At 38.8% G+C, this 18,194-nt stretch overlaps 1 protein-coding gene across 3 annotated transcripts; it reads left to right on the top strand.

Annotated features, from left to right (window-relative positions):
• Positions 1 to 1,662: 1,662 nt before the first annotated feature.
• On the top strand, positions 1,663 to 15,972 carry LOC108682201 (the record flags this gene model as incomplete). Of its 3 annotated transcripts, none has more annotated exon segments than XM_018171330.1 (14): positions 1,663 to 1,802; positions 2,289 to 2,428; positions 4,537 to 4,750; positions 5,132 to 5,304; positions 5,548 to 5,686; positions 6,069 to 6,223; positions 6,521 to 7,151; positions 7,467 to 8,215; positions 8,744 to 8,869; positions 9,121 to 9,217; positions 9,334 to 10,298; positions 10,458 to 10,596; positions 10,872 to 10,942; positions 14,853 to 15,972. In XM_018171330.1, coding segments are annotated over 13 exon segments (3,724 nt in total), but the record flags the coding sequence as incomplete, so codon positions are not given.
• Positions 15,973 to 18,194: the final 2,222 nt, after the last annotated feature.

Genomic DNA, 18,194 nt, shown 5'->3' with positions numbered 1-18,194 from the left:
AGGGATGGCATCAAAGGCTTTACTGATGTCTATTGTAAGTAGTAGTGTTCTGTGTGCGGGTTTGCGGGAATTGATGCCATCGTTTATGCTTTGTGTGAGGTTTGTGAGTAGTGTTGTGGTCGAGTGTCCACTGCAAGCTGGCAGTGGACAAGGTTGTTGTCTATGCTCAATAGCATGTCCATGAATATGGTAATATCACATTAATTATACAGTAATGTATGAATATGGTAATATCATATATCATATCAATAACAGAAAAGTGAGTGCAAATTATAGAAAATGTCATTTATTCTTCATCTACATCATATACAACTGATGATGAGTAGTACTTTGGAGGACTGTTAGTAATAGATGGGTAGACTCTGCATGCTTCAAATGTTTTAAAATTAAGTTTTATTTCAAGTGCCCTAAATTGCCCAGTTCCCAGGAGTAATTTGGTACCATCAACCGGGGCTACTCGGGACGATTTCAAATGTTTTTCATTTATAACTTCTTACCGTGAAATATTTCATAAACAAGTTTAGGCTCATTTCAAAGGCTATCACATGGCTTCTCCAATAAAATTCCATATGCTATTCTTAAGGTGCCAGAAGCAAAAAAAGAGTGTCCTGAGTAGCCCAGTCGAGCGGGGCTACTCGGGACACTTGGAATAAAACTTAATTTTAAAACATTTGAAGCATGCAGAGCATACTCATCCATTACTAACAGTACTCTGAAGTCCTCTTTCATTGTAGATGATGTAAAGGTAGAATAAATGATATTTTCTTTTTTTTTTTTATTGAGGTATGCAAATTCCGCAAATAAAGTTTTCATGCTGACACTTGTCTGCCTTTTTTTTCTAAGCAAATTTTTTTAATATGGCAAATCTTTTTTTTTTACTACAGACCTTAGCAGAAGTAACTTTTCAAATATTGTTTTTCACTATTTTTTTCAGGAATTTTCCAAAGCTAGTAAATGCAGTATTTTCAAACTTCCTTTATACTACATAGATAGGAAAAATGTTGACGTTTATGCCACTATATTTAGTTTTGCAATATTCTAATTAGTTTTGCTACTAAAACAGTTTTACGCCGTGTCGAATGACTGTCCCGAGTTACCCCACCCGTCCCGAGTAGCCCCGGTTGAAGGTGTTTTCTTCTGATTGCAATGTTGAAATTTATGATATGTATAATTTTATCATTGATTATTATAATATTGATATTATTGATTCTTGCTATGACAGTTTTCTTCACTCTAAGAAGTTGACAGCTTGAAATTTAAAACTCCAGGCCAATGTTATGTTAGCATATTCATTAAGGGGAGTAGGTACTTTTAGTGGCCTTCAAATATTTGATCAGCAATGAGTGATGTCACTGCTACTCTGGGTGCAAAAGCTCTCCTGTTGTCTCTGAATGATAGTTTGCAGACACTTTTACTTTGTAATTGAATTCTCCATTCTGTCATATGTATACCCATTTCCCTCCTCAATGTCAAATTCTAGCAAAATTGTCAGTTGAAAATTGTGTAGTATCCTGCCTTAAAATATGTGAAAGTGTTAATGCAAATAAAATGTTAGAGCATCATGCAAACCCTTCTTTTATGAAAATTGCTTGACATTCTAACCTGGATTGGATTGGGCAACCTCATGTGTGAATTTTGATCTGAGCATTTCATTCTTTCCAGAATGTTCACTGGCAATGAAAGCAGCTGCAGTTTCAGCTCACAGAAACACGTTCACTCTGGATGCGTGTTCCGTCTTGTCATCTTCAACATCCCAGACTGTGTGATTGTTGATGAAGTGTACCAAGCTGTACAATCAGTCTGTGAGTATGATACTGATTTCCTACTGCTGGTAATTTTATTTAACTGTGAAAAGAATTTGTACAAATAAGATCAGGCTTACCTGTTGATGCATTATATACCGTATCCAACATGTTTCAGGTGCATTTAGCAAGTATACCTATATATATAGGTACCTATATATAGGTATATATACATTTAGTTGAAGAGATATCAGAGAAAAAAATGATCAATAAGGAATACTCTCTAGTCTTCAATGAAACCTGCATAAAAGAACAATTTTTGACAAATTACACCAATAGTTGAAGAGAGCGCATTGAAACAAGGAGAACCTTGTGGTTGTAAATATTATGTCTCCTGCATGTGCTAGTTCCAAAACGGCTATATAGGTACTGGAATGATTTCTTTATTTTGCTCACTTTTGCTCATAATTTTTCTATATAGAAAATTGAGCAGTTGTAAAAATTGTGTTAATGGAATTTTTAATATTATGGAACTCAATACAATAGTGGATGAAGAAGCCAAAGCAGAGTTTGTGGATGGCATCTATGGGAAAGCTGCTGTGGTTTGCATAAAACCTGTGAGTGGTGTTGACAAGGCTGCTGGACTGTTGAAGAGCATTGCCAATTTTCCTGTGGTTGTGCGGAAGGTGAGCAATGTATATTTGATGTACCATAATATGTATATGTGTAGATGTATAATATATATGTGTATTTATATGCATATATATTAGATGACAAAATTTGCTTATTTATACAAGAGCAATTATTGACCAAAAAATTTGTTGATTTAAATTATCAGAGTGGAACAATTCTTCAGAAGATGTTCGTAGATCAAAATGCATGTTTCAGGAAGTATGTAGTTTTAGTTTATTAATGATGTTTTGAATGCAACAAACATTCAAATTCAAGTTACAAGAAGTATTAAATACTGAAATTTTGTTGGAAATAAGTACATAATATATGTAAATAGGATACTAGAGCAAAATTTTGAACCAGAAAAATCATTCTGAAAACTATCTCGGAGTTCATAAAAATTTGGTAGTTAGGAGATAGATAGCTGGTGTCCAATCTGTAGAGATTAGTGTTTCAGCTATTGTCGATCATTGATGTCGGGCCACTGCTTGATCAGGATGCTGGTGGGTTGCTCCAGCACAATGCAAGTGGCAGTCTTGTTGTGAGCTTGTATCATGTGGTTCACCTAACAACCAGTTTGAAGGTATTTAGTGAGACCGCGCCTCAGTGTCTTGGTTGTTAGCCTAATATATCCAATTTTGTCAACTCATGAAAAAGTCTACAAACTTATTTGAAGCAAAATTTATATACTACACCAGCCTTTTGGCTGGTGTTTATATACTACATCTACACCCACGTTTTTACAAAGGCTATTGTTACGTTTAGTTTGGCATTGTTGTCAAGGGTCTCGCAAAGCCTGTTGAATTCATCAAGGATCTTGAAATGAAGTTGCTTGTTTGTAATGCTGTGAGACCTGGTCTGGTTGTGAGCTTGTATCAGGTGGTAGGAGAAACGGCTGTTCAATATCACAGTTGTTACCCCAATAACTCCAATGTAATCCAAAATATTTTTCTGGTTCAAAATTTTACTGTTGGAAAGAATGGGATGACTTGGATCATTGAGGAGTTGGCTTGGACCATTTTTAGTGCTTACTTTTATGCAGTACAAATAGTCTCATAGTAAATATATTAAAGATATCTTTTTATTGCATTTGTAGGTTAGCTCATGATACTTCAAAAGCCATCAACTTAATTTTTCTAAGGCAAAATTTTTTGGAGTATAGGGTTTTTCTTTCTTCACCAAGTCAGTTTGTTTTATGGTAGATCACCAAAGGAGGCAGAGCTGAAACTAATTATTAATTGGCAAAATTTTAATTTTAATTGGAAGTTTGTTATTTCAATCACTGACACTCCTAGCTATTTATGAGCTTGAATACTATGTATGCAGTTTCACGTGAAAAATCACATTAGTTGTAAAGAACGTTCCCTTCATGGCTTAAATTTTAATTTAGGTGTAAAACTACAGTTCAAACCTTAGTGTAAATAAGGCATTCAGCTCAAAGTTTTGTGTACTATCAGCACCTCTTGAATGTAATAATATTTTCTATTGTTAAGATAAGTAGTACTGTGAACATCCTAGGAGATAAAAATACATTTAGTTGAAAAATGAACTTTCATCCTATAACAGGAACTAAAGTAAAGACAGATGTTATGGTTAGTGTTAATTAATTATCGTTCACCAATTATTTAGACTATTTTCATCCTCCTCCTCTGTTTTCTTGCCTAAAACATGTTATTCAAAATTATTTTTGCACTCTAAATGCAAAAATAAATAATTAAATATTACAGCAACAGTTGCTCTCTCTGACAAACCAAGAATCATTGCAGTGCACTCCCCTCCAGTTCTCTGCATAATTACTGTCACATCTCAGAATTATACTTTCATCATTACCTGTCTTTCATGTTTCAAATTACACCATCAAGCTCTCCACATGTTTCAACTTTAAATAATTATCTCCACAATAAAAAAAAAGATATTAATAAAATGGATTTTTACTAAAAACTGAATCAAAAAATTCTCTTTTGCACTTATACCTGCTATGGAAATAAACTAATTTCATGGGATTTTCTTAATGTGGCTATTTATAATCTTGATATGTCAGTAATTGATTAATATTAGAAATATGAATAATTCCATTCATATTTTTACTCGTAATATATCATAAATGTCTTCCAATTTGCAGATGACTCCCAAGGACCATGACATCTTCTTGAGGAAGAAGCAAAAGGCGAGCAAGGAGCCTAAACCCCCAGCAAGTGGCCGTGTTGCTAACGAGCAAAGCGGCAGTTCTGCCAGTAAGTTGCTGAGAACAAAGGATGCCGCCGTCGTGGTCAAGATCAGCAACGTTGCACACAGCATCAGTGAAGAAAGTCTCCTGAATATTCTTCAAGAGAAGGGTGAATTATAATATTATTGAAGATGCTTATGTCTATATGCTCGCTTATTGTTCTCATAATTCTTTTAATTCTAACTTTAGCTCTTCTATTCAAAAGTTTCTAGTGTTATTGGTACAAATTTGTAAAACAAGCTAGAGAATGAAATGATCCTTGATTCTCACTTATGCTGAGAATTTTTTTTTTTGGGAAATTTATTAAACAGCAGGGATAAATAAACAAAAGTTTTGAAATGTAAACATGTTATTAACAATTAATCAGAAGTTTTCACCGATTAAGGTCAATATTCAGCTGGAAATCTCTTATTTAAGCCCATGACTCTCTCTCTTTAACTCTGAAGTGTGAAGTAACTCTGAAGTTTAACTCTCTCTTTAACTCTTGCAGTGGATGGCATCCAGAAATTGATACTCAGCCGTCCGCCGTATCCTTGTAAGCCTGGTCAGAAGCACATGGGTAAAGGCAAGGTCTTCTTCCAGGACAAGGCACAAGCTGAAAAGTTTTTCAGTTTACATCGAATGCGAATTGCTGGCAGAGAGATTGTCATCGATCAATCCAAGGTAGGAACTCTGTAATTTTACATGGTTATGTAGGGTTATCATGGAATATTTATCGTCTTCTGCTTGAATGAGAGTTTGTATAGTATCTCAATCACTGATCAATTCTAAGTTGCTTCCACTTTAGTTCGATTTTCAGATTTATAAGTGACGCAAATTCAGAGTTCTATTATTTTTTTAGAGGAATTTCCAAGATTTCATTTGCCAAACAATAAAAAACTATTTATGTTCTCACATATTTTTCAGATTCCTGCTGGGAAAAGCACAGGTGTTTCGAATCGAAACTCCGTTGCTTCTTCATCTCATAAAGAACATCGTTTGAAAATAAGCAACCTATCAGTCGAAGTTTCGGCTCAAGAACTTCAAGAAATATTTTCTGGAGAAGGTAATTCCAAGGCATTAATCATTCCATTCAGAATAGCCATCAATAGTCACATTTGGATGTAACTCGTGTTGTGCTCATGTCAAGTGTTGTAGTCAGCCCAGTATTGCCGAGAGTTTTACCATCGCCGTATTTGTTTGTACCTCAAACTTTTACAGGATTTCGCTATAAAAAACCTCAAGATGCTTTCAATCTGACCGCAAATATATACATTTTTGTGTATTTTATTCTTTTTGTGTCTTCATGGTAATGAAGGATACCTAATTCAATTTTTCAATCTATTTGAACGTTCCCATGTGAGTTGCAAGTTTTAAACTGTCGAACCACTTTCTTTGATAATAAATAAATAAAATGTCGGTACATGTCGGTATTTTTCATGTTTCAGTTAACGGGCGCGTGCGCGTTAACTTGGGGAAAAGCTCGGACGCTCCGCATTCCGGCACAGGGGAGCTCATTTTTGAGACGGCCGAGCTTGCCAAGATCGCGCATGAGCTTATGGACGGATGTGATCTTGGCGGCACAAAGATCCATCTCGAGCTGGTCGGTTTTTATTATGTTTAACGTCCCCTGCACGTTTTTCTTTCTCTATTCAATGGTTTTATTATTTGGAGAAGATAAATTATGAAGCTAATACCCTCATCATTTTCTTGTTATGTATTGGTTTTCTAATGTTTAGAAATAATGAGAAACTGTTCTTCATTTCACATTGTTTCACAGGTCTCTTTTAAGCCTATGGTTACTGTAATGACTGAGGATAAGATGCCAGGTAATGACATTATTTAGTACATTGCCTTGTGATGGTTGTAATTTTTCCTAATTTATTTTGTGTTTGCGCAGGATACGAATGAAAATGAGATGCCTGATCTAAATGTAAACGAAAAGAAATCCGATTGGACTAAGGAAAACTCAAGTGGCAAGACTGAAAACATAGATATGAAACAAAGAGAGTCAGAGAGGGAACGTGAAAACAGGGAAAAGAGGAGGCTTGAGCGGGAGATGGACAAACCTTCAAGCCGGGAGAGAGAGAGGCTTTCTAGCCGAGATAGAGAAAGGCTTTCTAGCCGAGATAGAGACAGGCTTTCTAGCCGAGATAGAGAGAGGCTTTCTAGCCGAGATAGAGAGAGGCTTTCTAGCCGAGATAGAGAGAGGCGTTCTAGCCGAGATAGAGAGAGGCTTTCTAGCCGAGATAGAGAGAGGCAGTCAAGCCGAGGTTCCCAAGGTCGTTCGCAGAACAACCGCGTAGCACGGAGTTCCGTTCATCGTGACAGAAGCCGAGATCGGAGTTCTGATCGAAGCAGAAGTACCACTGCTGGTGAAGCAGATTATCGGCGATACCGACTCGTGCACATTTACCCTGATGCAGCTCAGTTCCGAACCCGGAGCGCTGGTCCTGATACTGTGCTACAGTTCTCAAACATCGCCTACAACCTTCCGGAGGAAAAGCTGATCGATTTCGTCTTGGAAAAATGTGAGCGTTTTGTCTTTTTGAACATCGGCAACATTTTTGTCGTGCTTGTGTTGACTTATATTTAGTTCACAACGTGAATGTTGTACCAATGCAATCCAACTCCAAACTTAACATTTCGTCCCTCTTTTAAAAATTTTATGCTTTTGCATCACTTGAAGGTTTTTTCTCACAAAATCAATAAAAATGTTCCAAGCTTTACTGATTCTTTTGTTTAGATGTTTCAGGTTAAGAAAGTGGCAGAATTTTTACTGTAGAGAACTTTTGCTTGAGCTCGTACTTTGAGCATCAAAAAAATGACCCGAACATCTCTTTCAGGCAGCGGCTTAGAACTGTTGCACTATGAACGAAATCGGTTCGGTGCATTTCAGGGCATAGCGATGCTTGGGTTTAAGACCCGTTACTTCGCTGTAGCCGCTCTCAAGCTACGTAACACGTTACTTGATGGACGCAAGGTAGTCGTTAAGATCGACATTCACTGTCCACGCCCTGCAGCCGATGCGTTCGTTCCGCCAAACCCCAGTGGGGTTGTAAGGCCGCACCAGGATCGGGATATGCAAGGCCCAATGGGCATGGAAATGATGCTCCAGGGACCAATGAGTCACAACGTTGGTCTGAATATGGGCCCTGAACAACACAACGGTTTACTTGTGGGGCCTGAGGCTCAACGACCTCTCTTGGGAATGGGACCGATGGGCGGTCCTGGACTACAGATGGGTGTCGCAATGATGGGCGATGGCATACGGGATCCCATGAAGCAGAGCATGCAAGGTCATGTTACTGGCTTCAACGAAGATGGTCGCTCGGGTTTGATGCCAAACCCTATAAATCAAGGCTCATTCGGCGGTCCAATCCTTGATCCTCTCCGTAATGAGAATCGAAATTTGACGGAAATGAGGTCGGGCTTCGATCGAGGAGACCCAATGCGTGGAGGCAACGGCGACATGCGGGGACAAGATGATCGATTTTTCAGGGGTTCGGATGCACGCTTGGACGGTCCCATTGGTCGAGCTGGTGTCGACGATATGATGAACAGTAACACACGTTCACGTCATCCTAATGCTCAGGTGTGTTGCAACTTCAGGGGTGCTATTTTTTTCAAAAATAGACTAGTTACGTCTTTATGATGTCTCACTTGTATGAGCTGCTTTCAAATTTATTATGGTTTTTCGTTCTTTGTTGAATCCACTCTTTACTTATTGTTGTATAAATCTACGTCGGATATAAGAGGTCTGTAATCACCACAAGTCGTCGGATGTATTGTTTTTGCATTAGCCATTTTAATTAATTCCATTGCAGTTATTTTTACATTCAATTCAATATGGGTAAAGCTTTTCAAACCAGACAGTGATGATTGTTTTCTAGCTAATTATATACCACGGTCCACATCCAAAGAATTTTTAGGAAATTATTGCACCTGTTTTCGGTCGAATTGTTACCTAAGAAAATTGCAAATTCGTATTGCGTCGTTCATCAAGTTGGATTACGTTAATCAAATTCCTATTGCGTCGTTCATCAAATTCGTATTGCGTCGTTCATATACGTTTTGCGCATGCGTATATGAATTATTTTTCTCTCTCCAGCCTCCACCTCAGGATCCTCAAGCGATGGGTGCGGGCGGCTGTGTCGACGTCAGCACAGAGACGTACGGTCTTGCTCCAGCATTCCTGGCGTCTCTGAACATCACCTTGCCACTCACCAAAGAAGTTCTCGTTATGAACGTAATTCAATATAAAATTGCTCTTGAGGAATTGTTCATTCCGAATTTGTGAATTCGATTATACTAAATTTAAATTACACCGGACAGGTTTAGATTCTGCATTTTTTTCTTGCTTGTGAGCCTATAAATACGATTTATATTTATGCCGCCCCATTTAAGAACAGTTTCAGACATCGCAAGTTCTATTTACTGCACAGCATATATATATCTATGACTTTTTGCTAATCATTTATATACGATTGGTTGATATAGATTGATTCTACGGCCACGAAAGATGACCTCAAGGAACTGTTCAGCATCGCGGGCACTGTCGTAGCGATCCAGTACAACAATGGGCAGGCCATAGTCGGTGAGTCATTGTGGAGTCATCCTTTAACATTCTATGCAATTATTCTCTGATAATTCCTTCTTAAAATGTGAAGTCAAATAAAACAATTTTCAAAATCAAACTTGTATGTGCTTCAGAAATGTCACATCCCGTGGAAGCAGTTCAATCCATCTCGATGTTACATCAACAAGAGTATTTCGATCGGATCATCGCGGTAAAGATGCTGCGGCCAAACGATCCTGATAATCTCGTTACCAGAGCCGTTGTGGCCGCCGTTCCTCGAGGCCTGAAGACAATTGGCCGAGGTCTTGGTCTGGGAGGCATGCCCGTCGCAGCCGTTACGCCACCTGCTCCTATCACTCCCGCACCGCGTCAAAATAATGCTGGCTCTATTGCGCCTACGATTCATTCAAGAATGCAGGAACAGAACCAAGCCAGGTCTCTTGCCATGAAAGCTGGACGAAATGCGAATAAGCGTGGTTCTCATGCCTCGCGATGGGATAATGATGATGCTAGGCAAAGTAAAGATTCCGGGGACAACCGCAGTGTTCATAATCAGAACCCTCCAAATTCGCGCGACGTCCCACTCGGTGTCAACATGGGAGGTCAACGCGGCCATTTCCAGTCCAATGATTCGCCTCGACCTGATATCTCGCCTCGCTTTGGTGGCTCTAGCTTAGATGGAAGACGATTTGACAATGAGCGCTCAGGATCTTTTCAACCGGCTCAAGGTATGTTCCCTACACCACAAAGATCTCTCCATAGTCCCGCAGATTCATTTCCGAGACCTCAAGATTCTTTGCTCGGCAAGCCAGATCGTAACTTTCCTCCCCGAGGGTCGTTTGACGGGCGGCAAGACTTGAGTCGAGCTGAGCCGAGGACAATGGACGGGTTCCGCAATAATGCTGGGCCTCAAAGAGGAGGCCGTGGTGCCAACTCCCCCAAGAAGCATATGAACTCCGGCAGTGGACGGGGGAGGGGACTCATAACTCCCAGGAGATGTGCTGGATTTGATCTTGGTTCGCAGAGATCCAATGAGAACACTACGGCGTTCGGCCAAAATGCTTCTACCGCCTCCGGCAAATTAGTCATTCTCACCAACGTGAGTGTTGCATCATCCATGCTAAGTTATAAGTTTTACGATCTGTTGCTATTTAGTTAGAATTTCATTGCATTATCTTCAATTAGTTTTATTTGTGCGTCAATTGAAATATGTTGCCGCAAATTCCTTACTTAAATTTCACCGACACTTTTCTTTCAGCTGCCGATGCATGCCACCAAACAAGCTGTCAATGAAATTTGTTCTCCTTATGGATTGGTGAAGAATATTGAGCTTGACTCTGTGAAGAGGGCGTGTAAGGTTACGTTTGAAAACTACCAACAAGCGACCATGGCAACTGGTAACTACGCTTTTTCCAATTTGTTATGCGTAATGAGTGTCTCTCCAGAGGGAATATTCTCGTACGCTTCCATTACTTAATTTATTTTGAGTACAACCAGTCAAAACGTATTCGTTTTAAGCACAGCGTTAGAGATTTTTTCTGTAATTTAGAAGAATTAAACCTTTGTCTGCAGATGCCTTAACCGTCGTCAATGCTAACCATATATTAGTCTTTCAATTACTGTTACCGACCAGCTAATTTTGAAACGGGAATTGTACTTTCATTTTCTACAGATATCCTCAACAATCAGGACTTTATTGGATCAACGATCTCAGCTACGTTGGTGTAATGACACCACAGGCAGGTATGGTGTAATATGTGTCAATACAATAAATATATGCAGCTGTATATCTCATATATTCTGAATTTTTACTTAATTATTTACAAGTTCTTATAGTTATGTAGCTGAAATAACAATCAAGTCTCTCTCCTGCTGATGCCACTGAGGCTGCAGTAATCATCTTCCTTGAGCAGCTATCTACGTTCCACTTTACTTCGTTCAAATTTTTATTTGCATTTCTGAATGCTTCTCGTGAAGAAATGACGAACTGCTCATACGATCTCGGAGTTACTTCCCGGAATCTTCTCAGGACTAATCAAGATTCTAGCATTTTCCAACTCAAGACGAAATCGTTGATGCTCGTTCGAGCTGCAAATTTTTTCGGTAGATTTCCTCCCAGTTTTATTACTGGTCTAAGCTATTCCTTCACGGCCATGATCTCTTTCTCGGGAACACTTTTTACGTTCGAGTTTTATTCTTCAATTGAAAATACAACCTCAGTTCTCGATTTGAACATTTATTCAATTATTGAGTTCACGAGTAAATGAATAAAGATTATAAGGATGCTCAATAGAGAAATTGTATTGAAATTAGGCTAAATCGGTTTTCATAAATTAGACTTTCTTCCACATTAGAGCTTAGACTAACGAATAGCAGCTACAAAGCCGCACTGAAGCAGCGCTACTCGTTAAAAATTTCTCCGTTATTCTGCGTTTGAAATGGTTAGTAAAACATTATTATCTAGGAAGATCTGATTATATCCTGATCATACCCAATGGAATCTCAATCACATTTTAACACAAAAGATTTAATGGCACTTATATGACAATACCTAAGATGTCTCATTCCATGAGACAGAACGTTTTGACTACGTATCTTGAGCAATTTGTAGTGCAAATGGCGGAAAGTGAATGACTAGATTTTCCAGTCTTCAGAAAAAAACATGAAATGCAGGGAGTCCTGTGGCTAAACTGATTAGTGTGCACAGCAGTGTTATAGAACATTTTACACCCTAGAAAACCCAAAGGACTGAATTTGCTTGAAACTTTTCTCGCGTAAACGGGAAAAATATTCCACTTATAATCGCACATTAACATCCACTAATTAGTACGGAATCATAGATGGGTGACAATGTTACTTGAAAAAAAATAAGAATTTAGAAACATAGAAAATTCCACAAAAATGTATCATATCTTAACAATAAACTTTTCGGAGTCCAGCTCCATCTTGGGTCGGAAAATTATAGAATGCATCTACAATCAGTGGCTAGGACAGTCGTTCACAGGGCCGTATTATCAAAACTTCGTAAGTACGCAAAATTGACTTACGAGTGGCGTAAGTGCTGATATGATGACGTAACTCTTGCAGTGGTATTATCAAAACATTTGCGCGGGAAGCTACGTAACGTAACTGTACGCCTGCTCGGAGATCTAAGTGGAGTTCTGCACAAGTTTAAGAGTGTCTGCTAATTGCTGAAGCAATAGGAAACTATTGATTTACTATCAAGTAGCAACACGGTGAATTGTGATAGAATTTTGTCAATAATCCGACATAATATGTGATCGTGCTAAACGGTGCTTTTGGGATAAAAATGTAAATTGCCTTTTGTGCTATAATTTGCAAGCGAATGTTGATATTCATATCCTAAAGTTCAAGTCATTCACTTGCACATTATCTTAATGCATTTTTTATTCAAAATTATATTGAGGTTGACAGGCCAACCATTTTTCTAGTTCTCTGTAAATTAATTTATTTCTTTTTATGACAGTCGCTACTTCAATTCACGAAATTTTCTAAATTCTTTGTAACCTTCTAAAAAATTCTTCTAATTTTCAATTGAATAATGCATTTATTTGCCCTTATTGCAAGAAATTCGGTTAATGATCACAACAACAAGTGCATTGCTATTTGGATAACGTCTCACTCATTTATTCAAATACACCCTAGTCAGGCACCGCAAATGCCGCTGACACCACACATCCTACTTTCGTCCAAGCGCACAGCGCACTGCTCGAGAGGAGGTTACTGGAGCTATAGGAAGAGCAAATCCAACGCCTCTGATTGGTCAGTTAGCCAGATGGTTTTGATAATACGCTTTTAGCTAAGACTTGCGTACGAATGTTTTGATAAGGCCAAAATTAGGGTATACTTACGTAACACGTATTTTTTTGTCGCAAGTACAAAAAGTTACGAAGTTTTGATAATCCGGCCCCAGTACAGTAGTTGAAAAAGGTTGAGGACTTCCGCATTATGACATCTGCGCACAATAATGTATAGAGTTATATGCTCAATTAATCCTTTCACCGAATATTTCAATGCATCAGAATTGATAAAGAACTGGGAAATTCAACAAAATGCTTTGTCAGATTACGAAGCAAAGATCGAGAAGACTAGCTGGGAACCCGTTTCCGAAGTATAGTCATCGAGATTCTGAATCAGTTATGTGGCTGGTGGAAGGAACCTTTTAACAAACTATTTAGCACTTTAAGTGGTATAAGAGAAGCTGCACTGCCAGCTTTAAGCCTTGCAATTGTTAAGTTTTGCAAATATTTGATATGTAATGCACTACCCTAGCTGAAGTGTTAAAACAACTCAAATCAAATGCCAAATTTCTAATTTTTCTGTACAATCCTCAAACAGGGGAGACAACGTCAAAATGAATATCGTGACTGCGCTAAGCTGAGGTTCTGCATTTCTCGCAATATGTTCGTTCATCATCCTGGTCGTGATGCTCGGAAGCTTTAATTACTATTTTTGAAAATCGAAATTAAATGGACAATTACGCGATCTCCGATCGTGGTAGTTGACTCGACATTGATGTCGGTTTTCAGTCGTAGTTCATGATTAACAATCCTCGCATAAAAAATTTCAATATTGAATTCTCAAACAATTCTAGAAGACTCGGTCGGTCTTCTCTTGTTATATTCACGTTTCCATCCATTACCTTGATACATTCGATGCTGGTACCTCCAAGTTATTAAAAATTGACTTCACTGTCAATTCGCTCCGAGTTTTCTTTACTCACCTCTGGTTCAAGCAGCACGCTGAAACCGCGGATGGGATCATTTCTGGACTTCATTTAATAAATTATTTTTAAGACGACTCACTTTTCAAGTCCGCCTTGACGCTATTATGGTCATATAAATGTTTTTTTTTAATTCTCGAACGTACAAATGACAGAAATACTTCTCAGACAAATGGAAAAGTGAAACAGTTATGCTTCTTCACTTGAGCACTGGTTTTAACATTTAAAAGTAACATAGATGGCGATTGGCTGAGGTTTGAGTACGTCAAGCGATCAGAGCGCTGCTATGTTTGGGCCGCTCGAAATACCACTCCATCCCAACTCGAGATATGAATGTAACTTTGTCCAAGTATGGTACCTATCGCGATATAAAGTTAACTAGCACTACATCTAATTTATCAGAGACCGAAAACAGACTAATTTGAAGAATATCTCGACTGACAAGCATGCGAAGTTGGCCGCTACATTTTTATACAAGTATTCCAAAACTAATTCTTGTCCGCGAACCGAGGCGATTATGGTTTGCTGAGTTTCTGTGCTGCGTAAACATTAGTCGAGTTTTTCGACACCGATAAAATCTTACGATTGTTTTGGTAGAGGATGAGTGAAACCTTATGCTTGCAGATTGACGCTATTCAACTATACTAAAGAATTCCGACAAAAATTATATTATTTCATACATCGTTTCAGACTGGACACCGGCTTACCTTTATTGATTTAATACAGGTTTCCTGTGGCGACATTATATTTGCACGGAGATTCATTTCCAGAGAGAACAAACTATTCATACAAGCTCTAATCATATACACCTTCGTTCCAAGTACAAATCTCCAGCTGTTGTTTATTTGACGCTTATTGGTTTACACGAGATCGTTCATGGAGTCCCATTTTCCTTGTCTTTCTCTACAGAATTGTGCTCACGGCTTTCTCCCCGATTGTACAAGAAAAAACGCATCAGGCCCCTTCATCTTGCACAATAATGTTTCTGTGGAGCGCCTCAGAAATATTCCTCGCTTCTTCAGAGAAGTCAATCAATTTTCTGGCTTCGAGATCTCCACTGAGAATTTAATTCTAAGTAAATTTCGTCGCGTTTCGACGCATTTCTGGGACTTCGAAGAAAATAGTTCTGGAACGTGTGTGGAAGAATGAACAAAGTTTCATTACTCTCTAGGCATTTCTCTTCAAGTCGTAGCAATGAAATTTACTATCAATTTCGTTTAATCTTCTACCACACTCCGTTTGAGATTCTCTCAAGTATATTTTATCCGGTGGTAAATGGATAACTGTTTAAATTGGGTAACCAGTCCGAAATTCTCGAATCATCCGCCAGCGATTTTTGAAAAAGTTTGCGACTTGTTATCCTTGCTTCGGACGCAATCGCTCTACAAGGAACAACTGTAAATATTTAAGGATGTGGTATTGTGCTTAGACGCAACGGCCAAATCTGGTAATTCTTCTCTTTTGAGTTTTATAACTGTGCATTCAGTTTAGAAAACACCGAATACATTTCAACGAAATTTCTGGTAAACCTAAATAGTACCACAAATTATTCTTCATCTTATTACTGTACTATGCCCGTAAGTACCAACTTCAGAGTTTTGTTAGACTATTTATTGTATAATGAAGTTTCCGTTATCTAATTAAAGTGCGTAATAGTCTAAACGCTCGTTTGAGTTACACAGATTCCTGTTTTCATCTTCGAATGAAAATTTCTTTTCTAGTTTTCGAAAAATCTCCCACCATCCCGTAGTGATTTAATTTGCGAGTCTGTGTTGAAATTTGTGGACAATATATTATGAACTGATTAGCCTGCGGCTCTACATCACCTCAGGTAGGTCAAAAATTACCCTCGTGCTGACACTTCTCAACAGAAATATATTTAAGGTCTAGGATCCATAAAATTCTTTTCGTACTATATTATTCTTATTAGATTCGATATTTCCTTATGTGGAATCAACTTCTCGTCCTGCATCTAACTTTTGCTTCTGCAGCTGTCTTATATATGCCACCGCCATGTGTACAAAACTCGTTTCACTAGTAAAGCTTGTATTATGATTTTAATAAAATGTGAATGCACATTACTTTTTTCTATTTTCACGCAGAAGTGGCATTTCATTCATCAATTAAGATAAAAATATTAGGATCGGATCGATCATTAGGATCCTGCGATGAAACCGGAGCCTCCTATACACAAGGGATCTTAGGCAGATACATGTTGTTATAACTGTTAATAACTGTTGAAGTGAAAAAAGACGACTTTCTCATTGTCGGTCTCATCGTCCTGTGACGAGTTCCTGACGTCTCCGTCCATGGCCACGCTGGGCCGTCTTCCATTCGTATTAGTTCCGGACGTCTCCATCTATGGCCACACTGAGACGCCGCCTTCCATTCATACGAGTTCTGGACCTCGCCCTCCACGGCCTCGCTGGATCGCCGCCTTCAATTAAGATTAATTCTGGACGTCTCCATCCACGGCCAAACTGGGACGCCGTCTTCCATTCATACGAGTTCCGGACGTCTCCATCCACGGCCAAACTGGGACGTGAAAATTCATTTCAAACTGGGAAATTCATTTGAGTTCCGGATGTCTCCTATCACGGCCTCGCTGGATCGCCGCCTTCAATTCATATGAATTCCGGACGTCTCCTTTCACGGCCACGCTGCTTTGAATTCATGACTTTAGGCAGGAACCTCACCCGGGCTTCGTATGTGTTGTGCTGTAATCAAAAATGACGAAGGTAAGGTAAGTAGTTTCTGTTCGAAAATGATTGATGCGATTGTGACCAAGATTCCGATGACTGACCAAGACTTGGTTCCTTGTTGCGTATCAATCAGGTTCTCCTTAGTCTTCAAATGGATCTAACACAAGATTATCTCCATATCCGGCTGAAGACATTTATATGCAACTCGATTGAGCATAAGATCGCTTCATGTTCAAAAAAATACCTGAATTATTATTTTTGGTAAGAGCCGGAGTGGGGTCAACGTTACGCCGTTCATCTCGTAAAGTATTGTCTGCACTTGTGTCACCCATCAAGTAGTCAGCGTGTATAGCTAAATAATGAATCCATGAAATTAGTTTTCATTTCAGATTTATTTTGCACACATTCTTTCTTGCAGCATCTCAGTAGCATATTTAATTCAGAATTTTTTCATTTCTGAACATTTTAATTTTCAATATCAAAATCTTGTTTTATCTCTTGAAATTCATCCTGTTACAGTAAGTCTCATACTTTTCATGAACGTTCGCTCGCCCTTGCTTCTTTTAAACAAGCCATAGTCTCAAAACATTTTGTGTATTTTTCTCTTGGCAGCCTTGTATTTACCGGGGCAGCGTTCTAAAAGTTCGGATGATCAAGACATGTAAGGCGACATTTGACATTAAATAAAGAGAAGTACGCAGTAAAGTACTTCTATCATAATTGTGTACCATGATCAACACCGGAACTGTCGCAAAAATATTGCTCGAAGTTGCTTCCTATTTCGAAAGTTATTCCATTGATATCGATTCAACCTAAGGATTCTCATTAGTTCACAAATTTAATCTCGTGTTTAATAATGAGGCGCTCAAGTTAAGTCGGACCCAAGTAAGCTCTCTGCTCTGAAGGTCGAAGGATGTCTTGTAAGTTTCCAAGTATGATATTGATTCCATTTCCCCAGCTGTTTGGTGTGCTCTCGTTTTCAGGTAAGTTAAATGCTTCGGCCATAATAATTCAACTTGAGTATTTTTCATAAACCTTGCATTTCATATGTTAGTTATCTTCAGACTGAGAATCCTATTCATTCAGATTTGCGTTAGTGTCTTCTCGCATTCATGGAAGTTGTGATGTGGTAATTATTATTTGTAACGTTGGTATTTACCCTCATTTGCGTGGCGTCTCTGGTGGCGGACGAGGGAGGACATGGGCGAAGGAAGGCAATGTTGCCAAAAAGCCGAGTCTTACACTAAGAGGAGACTAGGATGGCCCTGGAGCAGGAAGCGCAAGAAGAGGCAGTGAGTTGGAAAATGGGCCTTGGGGTGCGCCTTATCTTCAGCAAGGAGGATGCGAGGGAGCTGCACTTGCTCAGCGGAGCCGAGCGATAGAGACGCTGGAGCATGGCTGCTTCGATAGGATGGTCATCGGAGTTAGGTTTTCCAATAGAGCTTACGTGGCTGAGAAAGATTGAGGAAATCAGTTTTCTTTATTAGGGTGAGGGACCAAGTTCATTCATTGTTGCTTATTTATTCGACGTGTAATGGTAATTCACGAA

Source organism: Hyalella azteca, unplaced genomic scaffold, assembly GCF_000764305.2.
Source record: "Hyalella azteca isolate HAZT.00-mixed unplaced genomic scaffold, Hazt_2.0.2 contig9799, whole genome shotgun sequence".
Classification (NCBI taxonomy): domain Eukaryota; kingdom Metazoa; phylum Arthropoda; class Malacostraca; order Amphipoda; family Hyalellidae; genus Hyalella; species Hyalella azteca.
Note: the sequence above shows the minus strand (reverse complement) of the source record. Positions and strands in the feature narration are given on the sequence as shown.